The sequence below is a fragment of the Sander lucioperca genome, chromosome 4 (genome assembly GCF_008315115.2).
Source record: "Sander lucioperca isolate FBNREF2018 chromosome 4, SLUC_FBN_1.2, whole genome shotgun sequence".
NCBI classification, from domain to species: domain Eukaryota; kingdom Metazoa; phylum Chordata; class Actinopteri; order Perciformes; family Percidae; genus Sander; species Sander lucioperca.
This window is the reverse complement of record NC_050176.1, coordinates 20,572,951-20,596,194: the sequence shown is the minus strand read 5'-3', so window position 1 is coordinate 20,596,194 and position 23,244 is coordinate 20,572,951. Positions and strand designations below refer to the sequence as shown.

The window sequence follows — 23,244 nt, the reverse complement described above, 5'->3', positions numbered from 1 at the left end:
TGTGTATGGTTTCGTTGAGGCTCCCTTATCTGGGCGACCAGTTAGTGTGTTATAGATTCAGTCTAGAAAAAATGGACAATACCCATAACCGGTAATGATACGGGTGTGCTTAGACCATCATTCACTTTTATTAGTTTGCAGATAATAATACAATGAAATAAAGCCATACATTTCCATTTCACTTATCAAGGTTATAGAGGTATCGCAAATACCACAAACATGAAAATGGTTGTTATTAAAAAGGTTGTCAGGGTTTCCATTGCCTGAAAGATATCTATGTTTATGTTGCCCTTCGCTGCCTTATATTGTTATTTGTGCTTGTTGAAATAATGTGACCTTACATGTGCAAGTAATCCAAATAATTTGGTGTTTTTTTATTATCAACAGCTCATTTTTTTCAGTTTTGCCCTCTGAGGATTTTGCTTTTGTCTGCACTGTTTTTTATCAAAAGGAAAGCATATGAAAATGTTAAATGCGTAGCATCAGTCAGTTTGTTTACAGTGATTGCACTGAATAAAAAATCAAGGTAACTGCTATATTATGGCATCCACATGCCTAACAGTTAATGGATTTTCCCACTTTTTGTTATTGTCAGATAGTCTTATTGCTTTGCATCAGGTTCACGTTGTGACATTTTTCCTGCTTGCATTGAATAATTCAACAATCTTGTTATAATTGAATTATTAGCGGTCATGTGAACACATTAGGAAGGCGGAAATTTTCACAAGCAAACTAACACATAGCCTAGGCTTCAAACTGAAACACCCCTACACCTATTTAAACACACACATTGAAAAGGTGAGGGCTCGTAAGTGGGCCCGGGTGGGAATGCAAAGCACTAAAGCAAATTCACTTCTGTGAACTTTGCTGTTAGCTTTTCCTCAGAAAGATCAGAAAGCATTCACACTGCTTGCCAGTTTCTGCTTTTCAAACATTTTAACTAGTGTTCAAGTGGAGAGGTCAAGCATGTATGTCTGCGTCCAACAGAACATTGTTTTAAAAGTTAACCAATTACATAGCATTTTTTTATGGCATTAAAACGTACCTTGTTGATACAAATTTTACGCCTCTGGTCTTTTGCCGTAGTGCATTGGGACATAATTACTCAAAACACCTTTGTGCTATTTAACCTTAACTGCATTCAGACTTTCCTATGTCCTCAGTCAGTCCCATAATTTCACATATCCCCCTTAGTTCTTTCAGTTTGCCAAACTGACCCATCCTCCACTTTTCCATTTAACCATTGTCAACTTATACAACTCGCAGGTATCTGAAAGCTCTTTTGTTTGCGCAGCTGAAGGCTACAGCCCAACAAGGCAGTAAAAAAAACAAAACAAAAAAAAACTTCCCTGCCAGTGAATGTAAACAGGAGAACTCTGACTGGTTGTTGTTAATGTACCACCATGACATGTTTCAGTCTAAGTGCCTTCAACCTACCTCCTATATCCGCTTGCTCAGCGGCAGCTGGCGTTCAAGCTTCTGTTCTCTTCATTGCTACAAATCGATCTCAGAGGTCACTGATAGTGCAGGCAGTGATGTAAAACTCATGGCATGTGTTGCACATAAACATGTTCCCTGACATAACGCAGGCTAAAGAGTATGTTTACGTCTTTCCCATCTCTCAGGTGTTATCCGAACACAAGAACTCTTGGATCATGAGACAACACCTCACTACTGGCTCACAGTCTATGCGATGGATCGCGGCGTGGTGCCGCTCTCTGCCTTCGTCGAGGTCTACATCGAAGTGCAGGACGTCAACGACAATGCACCGCAAACCTCAGAACCTGTTTACTACCCTTCGGTCATGGAGAATTCCCCTAAAGATGTGTCAATCATCCAGATAAATGCAGTTGATCCAGACGCCAAGGCCAGCGATAAACTCACCTACAGGATCACCAGCGGCAATCCCCAGGGTTTCTTTGCCGTTAACACCAAGACAGGTAAGATTGCTGTTACTGTGATGGAAATTTATGTCACTATTACCACACAATTGCTTCCTCAGAACAGGATGTCCCTGCTCTGACTCATGAGGTCACATTGTATTCCAAGAATAATGGTAACCTTGAACATGGCTGCTTACTCAAGAAAGAAACCTTTAACAAATACAAAGAAATCAGCTCATACTCAAACTTTGAAGGATAGCCCTATTTCCAGTGTACAGTCTATCTAACAATCTAAATGATTAAATATTAAAAACAATAGCTTGTTGTACGATCACAGGTCACATCTTATTCTTTTCATGTAAGCAGGGATCAATTGGGATATACTTTAAATGTCACAAATGTGGCAAACATATATATAAAGAATTATACTACATATAAAATAACTTGGAGCCAGGTTTTGAGATGTACTGTAGTGCATGGCTGACAGGCTAGTGAGCTGCTGTGAGGTTCCTGTTCCCTTTCTTGTGAAAAGGGAAGAGCAGTGTGAACACCATATTTTAGTCCAGGACAGGAGTGGGTTGAGCCTACAGGGGTTTTTTCCACTCTAACACTCTAAAGTGTATTCTCATATGGTACTCTGCAAATGGTGTGATGATTAATATTTCATTGGATTCTTTTAAAGTTGCAGGAGCTGGCTATGTTTAGTTGAATATCAGTGAAAATACTTCTAATAGGTGAAAAAAAGAAGCTCCATGTACATCCGGAACCTCTCCGTAAATGTTTTCAGATTTATTCTCGCAATGCTGGACTGGAGTGTGATTCCATTGAAGAATGTGTTCTACACGTGTGCATAAACCCACTCAGAGCCATTAGCTTTGTCAATATAAAAATATACAATAAATCAAGAACAATAATCAATTAGTGTGAACTTAAATGACTTCCATTTTGACTATCATAGATCACAGTAGCAACATGAGATGGTTAAACTCTGTATGTCTCTGAAAGTGCCAGTTACTTAATTAGTTATTCTTTCTTACCTATCTTACACACAGCTTTGAATGCAAGTGCTCATTAAACTGAAATGAGGAATGGGCAGCGAAGCAGTTGCTCCAGTCTGTCCTCACTGACGTGTGTGTGGTCCTGTTTCCCAAGGTTGTCACATCAACAAACGAAAGAGTTATTTTTGTTGGAAGTGGCAATGTGAATTTTTCTGACCAAATAAGGATTTATCATGTAGCATGCCTCCCAAACTAGCCTCACTGTAATGCTGGGCACTCCCCAACGGACAGGAAAAGAAAGAAAAAATAAATGATGAAGAAAAGGGGAAACCTTAGGTATGCGGACACATAAGGTTGGTGTTTCATCTGCATGCATGACAAGATCAGCTTACATTATGGTGATAAGAACTCGGGGAGGCTGAAAACGCAAAGTGCTGGGAAATTGAATATTTATCTTTTGACAAAGCAGTCATACATAACATAGGCAGACCTAATATCTTTACAATCATGTGTCTTCCAGATAGATTCTTTTTGTGTGTGTGTGTGTGTGTGTGTGTGTGTGTGTGTGTGTGTGTGTGTGTGTGTGTGTGTGTGTGTATGTGTGTGTGTGTGTGTGTGTGTGTGTGTGTGTTTTTTGCCCTTCTATGGACGAGGAACCTGTGACAATATGGGACCATACCTGGAAAGGAATGTTTACACTGAAGCAGCTGATCTTGAACTGAATGGCATGGCATTGCCTTTTGGTATTTATGTTTGATGAATAAGACTGCATCTTTATCTCTTTTCCCACAAAGATTTTGAATTCTTCGTAAAATACTCTTTGATTCATAGTTTTCTTTATCCAGGCCTACAGTGAATTATCACTTATTCAGCAGTTGAAAGTCTTCTTAGCTCACATATCTGAAGTAATTATGAAGCTTAGGGTCAAAGCCACTGTGGGCAGAACCTCTTCGTAGTAGAATTGGCTGTCTTTGCGTGGTTCTCTTTTTTTAAAACAAGTGTCAGAAGAGCTCTCTAAAAAAAACTGGTTTAACGGAGGACACTGATGCATAAAAAAATAAGAGCCATTCACGCATATCAAAGCATGTTAAAACTTTTAACAGTGGGACACCAGAGCTCCTTGAGTCAAGTTAAACAAAGAGTGGTTTGGACAAAGACAACTTCATTAAATCCCTGCGTCGTTGCTTTGTTTTTTTCTTCATTGTTTGTGAAGATTGCAGCAGAGAGTGGAGGTAGACAGGTGGGTGGGGAGAGAAAACGAGAGAAAACAGGGAGCCAAGTGTAGCTGCTTACTAGAGAAGACAGTGATTTATGCCAGTTAAAATGACAGTAACATGTTTACTAGCCAATGTTTTTAGTTGAATTGAATGTCTTGAGGAACGATTACAAATTATATTTTATTTTCTATATCTGTGGTATTAAACAAGATGAAAATAGGCCTGATATCTCTCCACATTATCAACTCAATATGGCATTCCCACCGCATATTACAGGTTTTTGAAAATGTTTAAATTTACATGTAAGTCTCTGTAATTACATGTTCTAAAATTGCATTGGAAGCATAGGCCCTTGGCATCTCTACAAAGCTCTACAAAGTGGTGGGAAAAAGGAAAAGACGTTAAGGCCTATGTTTTGTGTGTGGGTTTTGGAACATGCATGTGTTCCAAGCTAACTAGCTAGCCTTCTATCATGGACTACAGCCTTGTGCATACACTCAAGCTTCAAACACATATGAAGACTTCGCTTGACGCCTTGGGTGGCGTTGGATGCCCTGTCCCCGCACAGACCCGCATTGACTCCGTAAAGCCCAGGATGAAAGGCTTAGGCCCACCTTATTTCTGCCAAGTAAACAAGTCCTGCTGTTTTGGCTGTTCTCTGACTTTAGTTTGTCATTAAAGTGCAAGGCTAGCTCTTCTCTCTAGCAGACACTACTGCGATCCCAACGTTAGAGAGCTTAGAACTTAACGGTTTGATATAGCTTTGCTTTCAAGGGGATTGGAACAAGTAGAGAGAAAACGAGGCAGAGCCATGTGGGGTGAAAATTGTGCCAGTCAGCTGGATATGAATTAAGTGTTCTAAAGCAGTTTGAGATCAGTGAATTTGAATAATGCTGTTTGGGTTTGAAATTTTCAAAGATGAACCAGTGCTCAGTTGTGTGATGGCACAGATCTCATCCCACCCACAGACATGACAACGGTTGTTTTAGGCTCCTAAGCCTTGATTTGGCGGCTGAGAAGAATTGTATTCCCTGGATAAAAAACTCAGCAGGGTATGGGCTGAGACAGACAGATAACGTGTGTGCTGTAAATTGTGTAAATGTTATTAAATGCTGTTTATTACTTGGGTACAAATTAGAATGAGGATGGTTTGGCCACACACACTCACACAGTACTTTAGACAGCCAGTCCACTAGTTGTCTAGTTGTCAGAGCTCTGAGCTAGTTCACCTGAGGTTGTTGACATGAGTTGCCCACCTTTTCTGTGGTAGAGTGAGCAGTGTTCATTACCTGGTGAATCACTCTCTCTCTCTTCCCTGAAATGCTGTTATTGTACTTGGACGTATACTGGACTTTGAGCAGAGCTCTTATGCCAGAACACGCAAAGAACGCACGCACGCACGCACACACACACACACACATACACACACACACACACACACACACACACACACACACACACACAGACAAGTTTGTCATATCTAAGGAGAGAGAGCTGGAGCAAAGATCACTCCGATAGCTATCTTATCTTGCTGAATGCTCATTAATCTACTTCCTGTTGTACCTATTCTTCCTTTCCTTGTGTAGTATAAGTACTTTCTAAAGCTTCTCTAATTGTCCCAGTGTTGTCCATTGACTTTTTCGAACATAGCATAATTAGTCTGTGGTGACCTGACCTATAAGATTTTTGCTCAGAGCACCGAAAGCCTGTTGAAAACACCACCCTATAATGATGGCGCCTATCTGTATTCGTCACCAGACAATGGTGTAGTTATAGCGGACAAGAGCATGCCTTTAATAGGATATGGCTGTCTATACCTGATTATGTTTGCCCTTTTAATGGCAGCTTCCATTCCAGTGGTTAAACCCAAATAAAGAAAGATACACCCAGGTGAATTCTTACAGTCGTATTGAACAATTGTGGCCCATCCTTTTTCTTTGCGTGCAGCCAGCAACTCATTGTCATCAATTTAAAAGGAGTGCCATGGGTAATGCTTTGGCAAGCTTGGATACCTTCGACAGGTTTTATGTGCATTTGTCACCCCTGGAGTTGAATGAAAAGGTAAGGGAAAACAGCCACTGGGATTGCAGCTGCAAATCATCCATTTTTTTTGTGGGGCTTATATCAACTTTCAGTAACGCCTTCTCTGTTTGAGGGAGAAAACACACACCCTGGTGTTTTCAGTGGTTTACCAAAGCCCCGACCACTATTAGGGGAAGTGAGATAGGAAATGGATACTTCCAACAACTTCCTGATGTTTCCGGTGATTTGGGGCCGGAACAATTGTTACAGCTCTCAGGAGAGATTGTGAAAAGAGAATGTGAAAATGAAAAATGTCTGATTGTCTTCTTAAAAACTTCAAAGAACGGCCATGGTGGCTTAGTTGGCAAAGATTCAGTTTAACCACAGTATCTTTGAAACACATCCAATAACGCGACATGATCTTTTTAATCTTGTCATTGTGGGTGTCCAATGTTTTCATTGAATCTTGCCTTATTTTTATGAGCATGGAGCAGAAACTTTAATTGAAGAAAATGCTATCAAAAATTTAGTGTGAAGATTTTCCTGAAATTCCTGCAAAAAGGAGGGATAAGCTAACATTTACTCACCTCTCATTGTTATAAAATCACCACAGGAGAACTGTGATTTATTCAGTGCAAAGTGAAGCCAAACCATTATGTGCAACATCTTGACCTACATGTAAAAACAAAACAAGACCTGACCCACTTGTTCTTTCTGTGTGAAATGAAGCCTAGTAACTATGACAACCTACAGCATTTGCTCCATTAGCACAGATCAAGTGACACCTTTTAATTAGACAATTGATTGGTTGATTTGCTGGTACGTTGAAAGAAAGTTTTATTTGACAATGGCAAACCCGTGTGGGATTGCAGAGGCGTCGCTCAAGACAGTGTATTGACAAATCTGTCACAGCAGAGATGCACTGCCATTAGTGTTACTGTTACAATAAGGTTGAGTACGTTGAACCAAAGCAAAGATTAAACTGACATTATGATTACAATGTGCAGTGTTTTAGTTTGAATTTTTTATCTCTTAAAATGTTCCTGATCAATTGTTAATGTGAAAGCGCAGTGAGATACCTCTGTTAAATGGACCAGGTCGCTCTTATTGGTGCACATCAAAATGCCTCACCTACTTAAGTGAAACGTACACACAAGCACTTTAAAGGTGAAAGGTGTAAAATTGCCTTGAAAAAATTAACAGTACAAAGCTACAACGTGTGGACCACTGTGTGTGCAAATTTGTAGGCAGCAAAACATTTGACTGTATTTGTTTTGTATTCTTAGTATACTGTTGCCTTCAGGCCTCATTCAAATTGGTATATGTGATACCTTGTAGAGACCTGGTCAAACCATAAGTTGGCACAGTGAATGTCATTTGTGCATCCTAAAATATTTGGTTCTAGAAGTTTTGTGATGTAGTGACTACTCGCAAGACTAGTTGGTGAACTGGTGTTGCTGGTAAGCTAACACGCTAACCAGCTGGAAACATACTAGCGTTAGTTAGTAACAATAGCTCTTCAAGCTTCTTTGTATTTTTTCTATAATGCAGTTTACTCCCCCAGGGCATTTTGTCCTTTGGGTTGTACATCATTTCATTCAACAAAAAGGGTTATTGAAAAGGGAAGTTAAGCTTTTGAAGCTAACGAGCTTGCTTACTGTCAGTTAGCAGGCCCCAGTGAATTCATTGACTCTCTGTCTTCAAACCATTCCTCTTTTGTGGAGCAGTTCATACTCCAACAGAGGAGGTTAAATAAAAGTGGATGGTGCAACACAGCAAATAAGCTACATTAAAGGACAATTCCGGCGCAAAACAAACCTATAGGTTATTAACAGATGTGTACCCACTCGATCGCTCTCTGGGACATGTTTTCATGCTAATCGAATGTGTTTGTAGCTTGAAACAAGCTAGCGCGGACCGCTGATTAGCTTACAACGCTAGTATGTCACAATGTCCGCAGGTGCACCACCAGTTTCCCGAAGCATGAGGCTGTGTTGCGGCATTGACTACCGGTAGCTCTCTCTCTCTCTCTCTCTCTCGTAGCCCTTTCACGGAGCTCCCGCAGCTCTTCATTCAATAAACTGTCTGTACACTTACAATGTTCTCAATGCTTCGGTTAACATTTAGGGACCCTCATTATGCTACCGTTGAAGTTTGGTGATATTTTGAGCCTTTTTAGTGGTATAAATAGCGTAAATTGTTTTTACTTTCCCTGTGCCCCGAATACTAGCGTTTTAAGATAATCAGCGGTACGCGCTAGCTTGTTTCAAGCTACAAACACATTCGATTAGCATGAAAACATGTCCCAGAGAACGATTGAGTGGGTACACATCTGTTAATAACCCCTAGTTTCGTTTTGAGCCGGAATTGTCCTTTAACCTCCTCCATTTTGGACTCCTTGGCTCTTCCTTTCCCTCAAAGGTCAGTACTGTCAAGACACATTGCTGTTGCTCAACAGCACAAATTTATGGGTCAAACTCAACCAAAGTTAAACTCAGCGTGAAAGATTTGCCCAGATTTATTTTGCCTTAGCGAACAAATCCACCTGTCATTCACTGTTTTAATGTGGGTGAAACCAACAGACAAAATCCTTGTGTATGTATTTTAAGGAGATCTAGACATTAATGTATGAACACACGTATCTGTTGTAAAAAATGTGTTAAAGGACTTCATCCACCAATGAAAATTGTGCATATATGGTCTCTCCATGCGAGTTCTACAGATCCTTGCTAAGGATTACATTTTGCATCAATTCTATCTTCATTCATCTTCAAATTAAAAAAAAAAATTGACTGATGAAAATTGACAGACCAGTGTGAAATCTATGAGGGAGAGAAGGGAAAACCATTAAAACAAGATGTGTAACAAAAAGGTAGCAAAACCAAACTATCTGCCTGCGATCTCAACATGGGTACATTTCTCCCACACGGTCTCTTACCGATCTGTGATGCCTTGTCTTTAATACCACCCAGATTTTATGTGTACATATCAGAATTGACATCCATCAAAACTACCAGTAAGCACGATGGTACCTCAGCTGCTCCACTGCTTCCAAGCATCCCATCCATTTACACAACTCCCCACAACATTCACTTTCACCAGCACTTGGGAACCTGAATCCCCCATAGCCCTAAGTCTTCCATGACATGCTTGTCTTTTCGGATTACAAATAAACCTTGCAGCTGTGAGGTGCTGAGATATCTCGATCCTAACGCAAACATAGCTTCCCCGCTAAATGCCTTTTACTCATTTTCACAAAGACCTTATGTATGTATTAATGTGTTTAGTGTATTAGCTTCTATGTCCTCTCATCGGAGGAATTCTGTTTCTGGACGACAGAACAGGACCTCAGTTGGACTACACTGCCATTTAAATGGCATGCCAAGCATTGCTTTTCTTCTCAATAAAATATCTCAATCAGTAGCTCTTGTTCAGCAGCATTTTGGAGAGTCGGTTATAAAAAAAGCGACAAACAGCTCCTAGTTTAATGTACCAATCGATCCCTTCTTAAGCTCCCAGAGTCCTTTGGACGTTGGTCTCCCACTGTTTTCATTTGAGAGGATAGATGGCATCACAAGCAGTGAAAACTGATACCTTTCACAGTGTTGTTTTAGGCTTGAGTAGCAGACACATGACTCATAATGAAGCTGTGAATATTGATATAGCTGTCTGGGGTTGAACGTTGGGTTTCGGGATAAGAAATGTTGCAGTCTTTGTTCATTATTTTCCACACATGAGAGAAATAGCAAGCATTTAAATAATTCATTTTCAAAACATAGTGTCAGTTCACAACAACAGTACTAAATATCTCAAGGACTTTAAAATTGCACAAATCCTGCCACTGCAGACACCCAGCACATTCCCGATTGTCTAAAGTTATGACTAAATGTGTGTCGTATAAATATGTGTGTCACTCTAAAGACTGCTAATCACAGCAGTAATGCCTGGGTATGAACCGGCCCAACAATGTCCTAGGCTCCTTAACTCCCTCCAGGCCTCCATTTTGGAGCAGTGGTTGTAGCGCTAAAGGACATGGTTGAGAGTGCCACCGCTGCTTTGCTGTTGTTTTTCTCCCCCTCTCAAAACAGCATGGCTATAATTACTGTCGGCCCAGCTCAGCCCACGCCTGAGGATGGCTTTTGTGTGTGTGTGTGTGTGTGTGTTTTGTGACAAAGGCTGCGGGTTGGAAGTACAGACTTCTCTGGTGAGCTTTGGCTTACCAAGCAATCATTTTGCAGTTCCTTAACATTTAGAGATAGAGAGGTATGCACCTTTATTGGCTGGAACACTATTGCCAGCATAGTCCTACATAAAAGGACCATTCCTTCTGTGCCTGTAGGTCTTTATTTTTTTTTTTACGAGTGGTGGATGATTGCGGGATGAGTTTAAATAGATTTGGATTTTAGAAAGTTTAGATTTGTTGGAAACTAGTTGTTTCCAAAAGTGACATCAGTGCTCAGATATTAGAGTGGGCAGCAAGTCCCGTGGTCAGAGATCTGGCAACGAACTGGCAGCATGCCACACAAAAATGGAAACAGAAGCAAACAAAAGCAGTTTAAGCCACAACACAACATGCATCAAAATAGCTTTACTCATCCGCAGTGGATGCAACATATGTTTTTGCATTTGAGATGTTTGATTCTACTCCCAGACATCGCTACATCTCGAAGTGGATGCTGGTTTTATGCTCCATCAAAATTCTAAAATACTACGAGAGAGCAGTAAAATTGAGCTTGCGATTCAAACAATTTCACCAAGAGGCCATGCCCCAAAACCGCTAAGCTGACTATTGTAAAGCTGATACATATAGTGAATTAATGGATCAGTTTGTTGACAGAAAATAAATCTGCAACTATTCTGAAAATTGATTATCCTAATGGTTTAAAGTCATCTTACCAGAGAAAATGATAAAGACAATACCCAGTTCCAGTTTCTCCAATTGGAAGATTACCTGCTTTTCTTTTTCTTTCTAAACTGAATAGACTCCTCATTGGGTTTTAGGACATTTTTAACAATTGTCTGGAATTTTATAGACTAAAACAATGAATCTGTTAATAGAGGCAATAATTGCCATATTAATCAATAATGAAAATGATCAGCCCTAGACTACTCAGCACACCTGTGGAACACACTTATATGTGTACTTTACTATGTGATTGAAAAGTGGAACCTTGGACAGACCATATGATTAAAGGCAAATGCTCACCACATGACGGACTGTCATGTTGCATGTGAGATGTGTATAAAGAATACACAGTTTGGCAGAAAATGTAGCCGCCCTGCTGGGAGAAGGTCGGCATCCTGCTGTTGCCAAAGGCACAATTGCACCTGGAAGGATAGCCATACACGCTTGATATTAACGACACCTTGCCAACTGAACTGCTTCTCTTGACAATGGAATTTCAGCAGGTTGTAGTTAGTACATAAAACCTGAGGTACCTGAGGTCTGCTGTTGCTATTTTAACTTTAACTAACCACAGTGCACTAAGGACAAAATCACTTTTTTGCTTGCCCGTGCACTCTTTCCAAATTTCCCATCTTATTTTCAGCTGGAGGTAGCAGAGCTATTTTTTGTGTCAGGCGGATAAAAAGAGAGAGAGAGAGATTACACCTCAACCAAAATATGCAAAAATGTTGAGCAACACGTATACCCATAAACAAAAGGCATTCAGCGATGTGCTACCTGTGTCATTAACTCATCTTCCGGTGTGCCTGAGTGGCCAGTCTTTTTGTGAATTCATTGGTTTTGCTGATGCTATGTTTTGTTGCAGTGCTGTGCTTCTGTCCTGAGAGTATACTGTTTACATTACAAGCACTGTCTCTGTTATGATACCTCACCAAGCATTGATTAGGCAGCGGATTTGCAGAGGAATTATAAATCAGAGACTCGGTGTGGTTAATGCTGTCATCTGTATTCTGCTCTATAATACATGTACAAAGAGAGAAGTTACCTAACACAGCACACAGGGGTGCTTAAAAACATTATCATCCATCAGCTTCAGCCTGGCTAAAGCACATGAATAATTAGTCAGCGTTGTCAGTTTTGATGAAGTGTTGAGAAAGAGGGGTTGAGGCAGATTTTTTCTTAGTGGTAATTAAAATGTGTCTTTCATATTTGCACCTGCAATGGTTGCCATTTCAAATGAATGTAAAATTAATATTTAAATGTGTTGCCCATCATTATGTAGCTATGTTAGATAAGCAGAGCAAAGAAATGAGTTGCATCTACAGGAAGTGTTTGGTGTTTATAGTATTTCTGTTCCCAACAGAATATCAGTAGACCTATATCTTTGCAGCTTACTGTGAAGATTAAATAAAGCCTAGGAAGGAGAGGATAAGAAAGGGGGAGAAAAAAGGGGGAGCAAAAGCGCCTCGCTCATATGCCTCAATTGCAGTGCTGAGGGAGGGCTATTTCAGGACCTGTAAGTTGTGGCCTGCTATTCTCGTTGCAGGCATATGTGCCATTGATGGGTTTGGGTTTCGGAAATCCTTTGCTTTATGCTAATCAGGCGCAGTGTGGCAAGCAGGCGGCTCTGGTGCGGTTGAAGTTGGCATGTCTACTCTACACTCAGTGTCTCTGCAAAGTTGCAATTATATTGGTAGTGAGAACAGAACACTGCTTATAATGTAGCCATGTAGCAATATCCTTCCCCTCATTTTCTTCTCTTCTCTTGTTTGTGAATTTGATTCAAAATTGGATTAGCCAGGAACTAAAGACTCAAGCAGTTTTATTTTCACTTTTGTCAAAGCTTGGCTCAACAATGTCCCCTCTGTGCAATTGATCTTACATAACAATCAATCCTCCTACTTAAAATGAACGATGGAGCTCAAAAAGACCGTTGAAACCCTTCAACTTGCAGCAGGATCTTTTTCTAAAGTTTACTTTTCTCTGTTTCAAAGAGTCCTCAGTACTGGGGGCGATGTCGGACTATTTATTCAGCTTGTTGAAGAATTAAAAGCAGGGTGTCGAGTCTATGCTGCTGTTTGGATACTATTTGCAGACCTTTGTGATATTTCACATATGTAAGGCAGTGTGGTGGGCTGTCTGGCAACTGGTTTGACTAAAAACAGGGAAGACCTACCGGGAGAGCACTCCTCCAGATACAAACTCTTAACTCATGGGTGACTGATGAGGTAACCAGCAGGGTTCCGATTATGTCACCCAACAGTGAGTGGGAGTTTAATTAACCGAATGTTGTTTCACTGCCCCAGTGTTTTCTGGAAGTGTCTCTTTGGCTCTTGATAACATGAGCTACAAATTTAATTAGTCCACCATATAACCTACTGATACTGGCTATTTGATGCCGATATCAAAATTTTGAGAGTTTAAGAAATCCAATATATTTTGTCAAACAATATATTGGCCAATATTATTATCCACAACGCATTTCGGACAAGGATCCCCTACAATTTGGTTAGTAAAGAAGTGTGACCATGATTTGTGCTGAGTGGGACATGCTCGCTGATAGTTTCTAAGCTACCTCAAACATCTTTGGAGTTTCTGTTCTGCAACTCCTTGTTTTTATCGGCCGACATACACTGACACCGATATATATATCTGCAATAACAATAGCCTCTGGTCCAGCATTTTCAGTGATATTTAGTTTGTGATTTAATGATTGCTTTGTCATGTCAAATATTTTATAAAATAGAGCAACAGAAATGGATTCACGTGGTTGTTGTTTCACGTAATTAATTCTATATGCGTGCAATTCATATTATTATTGATTGTCTCCACCAGGTCTGGTTACAACTACTTCAAGAAAACTGGACAGGGAGCAACAAGACGAGCACATTCTTGAGGTAAGCACTTTATTTTGTCACATTTTCAACTCTAAAGAAAAAGCTATGGACGGGTCAGTGGCAGCCTCTCTTATTTATGTGAAAATGAATTACTGACATTATAATTAGAAAGAAACTACAGAGTTTGTCTCAGAGGTTTGGCATTTCCAGCCAACTTTGGCTAAGTGCCACATGTTTCCAACAAAACAAGTCTTCTTGTATATGCAAGAAAAGGTCCCTTTGGCATTTCACCTAGAACTGATTTCCGGACGGGGTAGAAGGGAGAGGTGGAAGGTGTGTGGAAGTGACTGTGCCTTTGTTCTTTCCCACTGTTCCGTCTCGTGGATGGAGCAAGCTGGGACAGGAAACTGTTGTCAAATCATCAGGTCAATGTCTTAACTTGTGGGTTTTAAATTGAGCTGGGCTCTGTTGTCTCTTGATCTGTTGTCCTCCCTCTTTCTCACCACAGAACCGAGGTTGATAATAGGCGTTTTAATTGAGTTTCCGGTGATGACAGGGAGCAGATTGGACGCCTTTTAATTATTGTTAGAAGTTAACACAATTCAGTGATCACTGGGTGACGGATAATGCTGGTACATCTGGTGCCAGAGCAGTGTTGTATTTCATACTCTGATTGTACATTGCACTGCACTAATTGCATTACTGGGGAATAAGGGAAGACTGTGTTATTTTAAAGTGCTCATATTATGCTCATTTTCAGGTTCATAATTGTATTTAGAGGTTGTACCAGAATAGGGTTACGTGGTTTGTTTAAAAAAAACAACATATTTTTGTTGTACTGCACATTGCTGCAGCTCCTCTTTTCTCCCTGTGTGTTGAGCTCTCTGTTTTAGCTACAGAGTGAGACCTCTCACTTCTATTCCATCTTTGTTGGGAGTCGCACATGCGCAGTAGCTAGGTAAGGACTGCTAGCCAGTCAGAAGCAGAGTATGAGGGAGTGCCACGCTAGCAGCTAGGCGAGCATTATAACGTGTGTTACAAAGTGACGCACGTTCGTCACGGAAGTAAAGGTTGGACTACAATAGAGCTGTTTGGAGCAGTTTGTGAACAGTGTTTTCTGTTGGAGATGGTAAGTCCCTTTGGGGTGGACTTTGGCCTTTTTCACTTTGTAAACCTATTACGTGCACAAAAAAGATATATAACACAATAAAGGAAAGGGAAAAAGCCAAAAAGCATAATATGAGCACTTTAAGGAAATGTTTTTCTGATGAATGAAATTGATTCAACAATGTTGCTAGAAAGAAACAACTAAATTGAATCTTGTGGACTACACCTTTTTGAATTTGTGAAGACTATTGGATATCATGCAAACCCAAAGCTCCTCCTTCTAGCAGTTTGCTCTCGACATGGAATTGCTACTTCCAACATGTGGTTGAAAGCTGTTGAACTAATAGGTTGGAATTGGTGTCTGATTCATAGTCTTTTTGTTTGTAAAAAGAAAAGAAAAAAAGAAGCACCCAACTAAGCTAAGCTAAGCTGAGTTCAAGAATTTTGTTTGTTTGTCTAATGCAAAATGCCTCCAGACAGACATTTATCAACCACATTAAACGCCCAGCTCAAACTCTGGTCGACTTTAATGTTGCGCCAAATTCAACACGCCTATTCTCTTCATGCTAATATTCTTTGCTTTTCTTTGTAATGTGTATTGCTAAAGCGTACAATGATATCAGATACTGTAACTCCAGTGCACAAAGAACCATCAACATTTTTCTGAAAAATAACTAATAAAAAGTCTCTCTTGCACATTCCTATTTAATTTGAACATGAGTTGGAGGGATAATTTAAAGCAAGTAACTTTTGACCTAAATAGGTAGAAAGCGGCTGAGTGAACACAGCCTGGAAAGAGCTGCGTCACCATGGTAACTTTAGAAGTTTGTGCGTATTGGTCACTGGTTATTGGGAATCCAGCAGGAAGCGCTTTATTGGGCCAAACATTCACGGAGCAGCACAGACCTATAAACCCTACATTTGACTGTCTCGACACACACACACACACACACACACACACACACACACACACACACACACACACACACACACACACACACACACACACACACACACACACACCTTAGTGTATCCTCAGGGCAGCTAATCAAGGGATAATCATGACTCAGAAGAATATATATGTGTGTGCACATTCCTTTGTGTTTGAACTGGGTGCTGGCAGAACAAATCTAATCAAAGTCCTAACCAGTGTTGAAGTTTTTGCACGAGCTTGTTGTAGAAGAAGAAATGCAACATGTGGGGCCATGTGGAACATGTGGAGCAATTAGGGTGGGGGCTGTGTCAGCATTGTTTGCACCAAATGCCAAGAGGAGATGGAGGGAGCACAGGGGGCCTTCGGCTTTTATGATAAGAAGGATGGGGGTTGGTAGTCGTCGTGTGCCTGTGTGTGAAAGAGACGGAGAGCACAAGGTAGAAAGACAGCGGGGGATTTGAGAAAATGCAAAGCTGCTCCTGATGGTCTGAGTGTTGGCTCTAGCGGCAGGATGAGAGACCTCCGTCCCAGGAAGGAGGGGGTGGGTAAATAGCAAAAGTGGGACAAGCCAGGACATGCTTAGGATTCAGGCCTGGGACTGTAGAGAGAACATTATAATGGAAAGGCAGAGGTGAATGGGCTGTTCACATCTGTTGTCTGGATCCTATCCCAGCATGCAGTTGGCAAGACGAAGCGTACCTGGATAGGTTACTAGTCTGGCCGATTTGACTAAGATATTAGATCCTACTCAGTCTATTTTTTTCCTGATTAATGATTTAATCTACAAAATGTACAAAAAAAAATAATAAACAGACTTGCCTCATAAATTGACCAGTGTAGTCTTTAGATTGGTTGATTTGTCTGAACAGCACTCCAAAATCTAAAGATACTGAGTTTACGACACTTAACCAGAAATCCTCACATAGAGAAGCTGAAACCAGCGAATATTAATTTATATTTTTGTCTTAAGAAATTATTTCAATGATTAGTCCACTATTGATGATCACTTATCAAAATAGTATCAACAATTAATCAACTGACACAACATTGGACACCACTATATTAAGTGACAGCTAATGTATAGCCCTTTTGGACCAAATAATTCCATGTACTATAAAGCCAAATGGACCACACTAAAGAAGTTAACTACAGTAGGAATTAAACTTCCACTTTGAGCATTCCTGTTTGGGTTTCCACTGCATATGAAGAACTGTGAGGAGTAGGCTAATTCAAAAAATGCTTTTGATTAAACTCATAGTTTGCCAAAAGGTTTTTGGTCCCCTAGGAAAAGTCCTGCAGTAGAAACATCCTAGAAGTAGCCATCTTGTACCAATGAGATATTTTTTTTTTTTTCTCAATCTAATTTAAAAGTGCAGCAGACATTAGTAACTCCTCTGAAATGCACGTTTGACAATAACTGTAAAAGACAGTGAGTTGCTCTATGTAAACATGACAACATCTGCTTTCTACTTCCAAAATCCTGCACAATTTGTCCTGAACCCCAGGTTATTTTAGTTAACATTGAATGCATTAAAACAACATTACTTGCATATGGTCGTTCAGAAAAAGCTAAAGGTTTTGCAATAGATAATCAGAACATAAGGGATTGGCTTACTTCAGTTGACAGCAGTGCTATACTGATGCAATGAGACACACTCCCTCTGGTGTAACTTCTCTGTCTTTTGTGTGGTTTGCCTAATTACCAAACAAAGGCTTTTGATGAAAATGTTCCAAAGAGAGATGGCGTAGTAATGAATAGTGTGCATGTACACAGTTACACACACAGCAGTTGAGGTACTGTACTGCGACATTTCATTTTAATACTTAATAGGCCTACTTCCACAAACAGAGTGCCTTTTCTAGGTATTTTACATAATCGGGGATATCAGTCACTATACTTCATATATAAAGCTCATGTGATCATAATGGAAATGTTCAGTACACAGGACAGGATGGGCACCAACATATCCTCCCAGAGAGAAACATCCCATTTAATTAATTCCACTCATGTGAATAGCACAGACAGCTGCAGACATGGCGAGAAAAACAAAAACACATTACTTTAGTAATTGAAACTATAGCACAAAATGGTGTGTGCCTGGCGCTGGACTCCTGACTGATTTTAGTGAAGCACTTAGCAGATGGTCTTAAATGACTGTGACATTTGTTCTCCCCTTCTACAGTATTTTGCAGCTTGAAGCGAGAAATGCTCAAATCTATGCCAGCGCTCAGACGCGCAACCCTTGAGCCCATTTCTCTAGGACTAGATGGAAATTGTGTTTGTTTAGGTCAGCCTGTGGCTCTTTGCTTTTAATTAAACTTTTCCAACTGTGCACTCCAAGACACATGCCAGTGTTGAACCATGGCGCATAATACAAAGCAGAACTATGCCACCAGTAACGCTTGATGTCATGGCTTAAATTAAGGCCCCAATAATGATTCAGTTGTGCGACACTGTCTTTTATACTCAGTACTTCTGAGGTTTTAAAAGCCCCCGGCCTTTGGTTGAGTGCAGTAAGGCTTAATGGTTATTAGCAGTGCAAAATCTTTGTTTGTAAGTTCGACACACAACAGCAGAGTCAGTGCAGCTGGTGCTATCAGAGTGAAGAGGTGCAGCTAATTAAAAATAATTAGCTCTGGTGGGTTGTTCGTATCGCAGCCATGCAAGCTACTGTTGTCATGATCACAGGCAAACATATTAAACATTATTTCATATTAGGAAAGTTTTAAGTTCACCACATCAGCCTCTAGATTAAACAAAGCCTGAATACACCAACCCATCAGTGACTCCCCAGGGGCAACAGTGGATCCAGTATTATTTTAGAAAGTAAGAAAGTGTCTTTTTTGCTAATTTTAAATTGGCTCTTTGACATTATTTCATTTCCAAAGTGATCTGTTCATTACATCACCGTATGCAAAAGAGCTGATACTGATTGTATACTCCCTGATTGATTTAGGTGCTTGTGTGTACCTTTATGCATAAAATTAGATTATTAAATCCTTGTTTTTAGGTTAAAATAGGGGCTCAAGAGTCTAAAAGCCCCACTAGTGTCATGCTGCACTTAACATTCAAGCAGACCAAGTCATTTGAACCAAACAATCACACAACCAAGGGACCAGAATTGCTGCTATCAAAGTTCTGCACTCTCTCTCTATATCAGGGTTGAAAATACATAAAACACAATTTAGTCTTGTATTTCCCTGCTGGTGAATTTTGCCTTACAAGAGTAGTAGCCGTACAAGTAGTTTATTTAAAAAAAATCCCCCTTTTCACAACATCAAACCACTTTTAGTCAGAGAAGTAGCATATTATATGGAGTACTTTATGACCGAGTATTTGACTGGATTCATACATTATACTGTGGAGATTAGACTATTAGGTCATTGGGTAACTGATGTACTGTATATTTGCATTTTTAAGTGAAGAAGGTGTATTGGAAAAGACTCCCTGCCAGCAAATCTCAAAAAGAGTTGGCAGAAAGAAGTGGAATGAAAGCATGATGAAGTGGGAAAAAAAGCACGCTACCCGCTTTTCATCTCTTCTTTGATTCGTCTTAGGCTTTGGAATGATGAGTTTCTAACACAGCTGTCTTGATCTTGACACTTTTACATGATGTTCAATGATTTAGCTGGAATTATCAACCTTTTTAGGTATTTACTGCTTCTTGTTCCAAAACACGAACATTATAACTGTTGAAGGGATGCATGTCTTTACTGTATCTAAAGAAAACAAAAAGGGCATAAGATAAATTTAATGGAATTTATAGTTCACTGCATCAGATAATATTTGCTTCCTGGTTGTCAGCCCCAAGCCTTTGAGGCATACGCACGTCTTGTTCTGAAGTATTTATTCTTTCTCCTCAGATCACAGTCACTGACCATGGCGTTCCTGCTAAATCCACCACTGTCCGCGTCATCGTCCGAGTTCTTGACGAGAATGACAACAGGCCGTTGTTCCTGGAGAAGATCTACAAGATCAAGCTCCCGGAGCGGGAGAGGCCGGAGAGAGACCGAGCCACGAAGAGAGACCCGGTGTATCGGGTCATTGCATCAGACCGTGATGAGGGACCCAATTCCGAGATCTCTTACAGCATCGAGGAGGGAGATGAAAACGGAAAGTTCTTCATCGAGCCCAAGACCGGCCTGGTGTCTTCCAAGAAGTTCTCTTCTGCTGGAGAATACGACATCCTTACAGTGAGTATCTAATCCCAGGGTTTCACCGTGTCTTCAGCCTGACAGTCTCTCAGTGAGCAATAAATGTTTACAACGGGATGCTTGTTTATTGTTTTACTGATTTAATCTCCTCTTCCTCTCAAGTTTTCTTACCCCATTTGTTTCTCCACCCTCCTTTTTTTTTAGTTTTTGTGTTTAAAAATGTATATAAAATACACATAAAAGATAATTGCTCCACACACATCATGTTGGTCCACAAGTGAAGAAGGTAATTGCTTGCAAAAAGCTTCTGCGTTACACTGTAGGGAGCATGTTCCAAACACCAGTTCACACTATCCAATTAGGATCTCATTGTTACAAGGATGTACAGTATTTTTGCTGTATTACCATGGTCTTATTAATGTGGGGCCTTCTTCATCAAGAGCCACATTTATCAATCATTGATGGGACTTCTTTTTGGCCGCTAACAGCCATTGTTAAAGTGAACAGCTCTACAGCACCAATTTCTACTCATCTTGGCAACTGTTTTTTAAGTATTAGTGTAAAAAAAATAAAAAAAAATGTTATCTTTCAATCTTCCACCTGTGAGACAAAGAGCAAGAACTTGCCTCTGTGTAGTCATCACAGTCGGCTGTCCAAGCCGCCGAGGAGATACTTAACGCTAATCTTTTTTGGTTTAAACTGGTTTTCACCTAGATTTTATGTCCCCACACATCTAAAGTTGTGTCTCCTGCTGCAAGAAGACACTGCCCACCAGAGTTTACAGTAATTGAAGTCTACACAAAAGGTTGAATCACAAAAGAATACCACACAAAAGGTGTTTTGTTATTCGAAATGCATGGTTCTCTTGCGACGTTGATAGCTCAAAGTATAGAAAAGCTTTTACGATTGAAACACAACCACTTCTGTGAAGTAGTGCCATAAATCAGTGTTTATACTTTACTACAATTTAATATGGTTTAGTGGAGTATTTTAGCTGTAAGCACTAGCAAGCTACATAACCAAACATTTTACTCCTGAAGAGTGTCAGGCAGAGGACCAACCAGAGAGCTGCACAGAAACTCATTTGCAACAAAATCTTGCATAACACTGTGTAACGTCTTTCATTCCCCACCTCTCTCTCAGATTAAAGCCGTCGACAATGGACGCCCTCAGAAATCCTCCTCTTGTCGTCTGCATATCGAGTGGATTCCCAAGCCAGAATTGCCAGCCGATGCAGCTCCCCTGCTTTTCGAGGAGTCCCCATTCACCTTTTCTGTAATGGAAAGCGACCCTGTGGCGCACATGGTGGGGGTCGTCGCCACAGAATCCTCCGAAGTTCCCGTGTGGTTTGAAATCACAGGTATTGCCTCCTTCACATGGTTCTCTGTCTTTGTGTGTATGCATGCATACTGCAGAAAAGCTCCATGTCATAGAAATGCACCGTAGGTGGAAAAGGTCTTTTTAGGACTAACATAGTGTTTGTGCGTGATATGTCTGGGTAATATAGAAAATTAAAAACTGTAATTTAAAAGACAATATTGTTTTATAGTACAAAGTATATTATGAGTTTAAGTTGTTCGTCATATTAGACCGCATGGCATTGAGAAGTCAAATTTGAACAAACATTTTCAGCTGGCATTCCCAAGTTTTCAGGTAAAAATCTGACTTCCTTAGCCAAGTTGGCTGCCTTACAAAGCCAATATGCAGTCACTATACGTGTAGATTAGGTCAAAACTGACTTTCTGGCATTTGTTTAACAATATGAAAAAGTATCATGCCATAGAAATGTATAATTTTTGTGAAAACAGCATAGTATTGTTTACAGAATGTAAGACAACTAGACAGCTAAAAGCAGTAGAGGCACATCAAGTGTAAGCTAGCGGGGAAGATAGCCACGGCTAGCCTTAGCTAAAGCTAAAACTAAATGTACTCACAGATGTTTCCCTGAAAAATATCCATTTTGATGAACCAACATATTGATAATTCAGTTTGCTACTAAATGTGGAGGCTGTAGATAAATCCAGTTATGATGGAGAACAGCTAAATTTCAGCTAAACTAGCTTAGCAGTGTGGCAGTAGCTGCGATCTAAACTTTTGACTCAAGTGGATTTCATGTGAATTATTTACTACCTTAAAATATTGAATTAGACATTTAGACATTTAATTCCTATAATTATAGACTTTAATTAAAATAAAGTTGTTTGTTTTTTTAAAATTATCCAAAATGGACAAAAAAGGTGAAAGAACACATTTTGTCCGTAAATACTGTGATTGAAGAGTGTAAAAAGGCAGGTGCAGTGCAGCATTTATGGCAGTTAATGTATGTAGGTTCTTCATCAACCTAAACATGCATAAAATGAAGACAAACCAGTTACCAGTCAGCCAGTTTTAAAGCTTATCAGTTTCACTGTGTCTGTATTACTGCTCTCTGCCTTTGTAGAGCAGATTAGATTATACAATTGTATCATGAATGAATAGCTCACAAACAATAAATATTGATAGTTGTCCTAGCTTCCCTGTGTGAGCCAAGTGAGATTTAGTATATTGCCTTTCAATTTTAATTGGCAGCTCGGTTTTGAAGTGTTGAAATTTAATTTGTCCTCTCTTGAATGTGTTTTCTTTTTAATTTTTTGAAAGGCACTTTGTGCATGAGAAGACTTAAATTGACTGCTTTCAAAAATGCTTGCCTCTTCCTTCCTGCCAGCCTGTCCTCCCTTTAATCAATGTCTGACTGACACGTCTCTTTTCTTCTCTTCTCTCTTTCTGTGCTCTGCTTACTGCTTTCCTCTTTTCTCTGGAATGTTCTGTTTGGTTGGATTTTTGCAAGACGGCATAGAGGATACTGAGATGTTTTACATCCTACAGATGGCTTGTGACCACAACTGTACAGCAGAAGGTAGCTGCTGGGATTTCCTAATAGGCTGTGCTGTATTAAGAGATCATCCTACACTGTGTTGGTGCTGCCTGTTGGCTGTGGTTCAATTGTGTTGTGCTGCTGGATTGATGTTGTGTCACATTTTTCCCCCTAAACCTGTGACCTGATTAAGAGTCTCAAGAGAAGAAGGGGAAACCTTCTCTCCTTACCTTGTGTGAATTAGAGCTCCATTTTATAACCACTGTTGTGTGGAGTTTAGCATCATGGTATATAAAAGGATGTATTGTGGTGTTATACAGGGCTGCACAAT

General features: G+C 40.0%; 1 protein-coding gene across 13 annotated transcripts in view; it reads left to right on the top strand.

The window, feature by feature from the left end:
- The window catches only part of fat1a (FAT atypical cadherin 1a), an 82,451-nt gene that overhangs the window by 20,202 nt on the left and 39,005 nt on the right, over positions 1–23,244 (top strand). For 10 of the 13 annotated variants that reach the window (XR_004105430.2, XR_004897211.1, XM_031302323.2 and 7 more), the window contains exons 3-7: positions 1,626–1,940; positions 13,862–13,923; positions 19,769–20,098; positions 21,203–21,419; positions 22,887–22,955. Coding sequence is in view for 11 of the 13 variants with exons in the window: in XM_031302323.2 (XP_031158183.1) it covers positions 1,626–1,940; positions 13,862–13,923; positions 19,769–20,098; positions 21,203–21,419; positions 22,887–22,955 (993 nt within the window). In the remaining 2 variants the exon portion in view is untranslated. The remainder of the gene's footprint in view (positions 1–1,625; positions 1,941–13,861; positions 13,924–19,768; positions 20,099–21,202; positions 21,420–22,886; positions 22,956–23,244) is intronic. The other 3 variants (XM_031302326.2, XM_031302328.2, XM_031302327.2) reach the window with 1 other exon arrangement.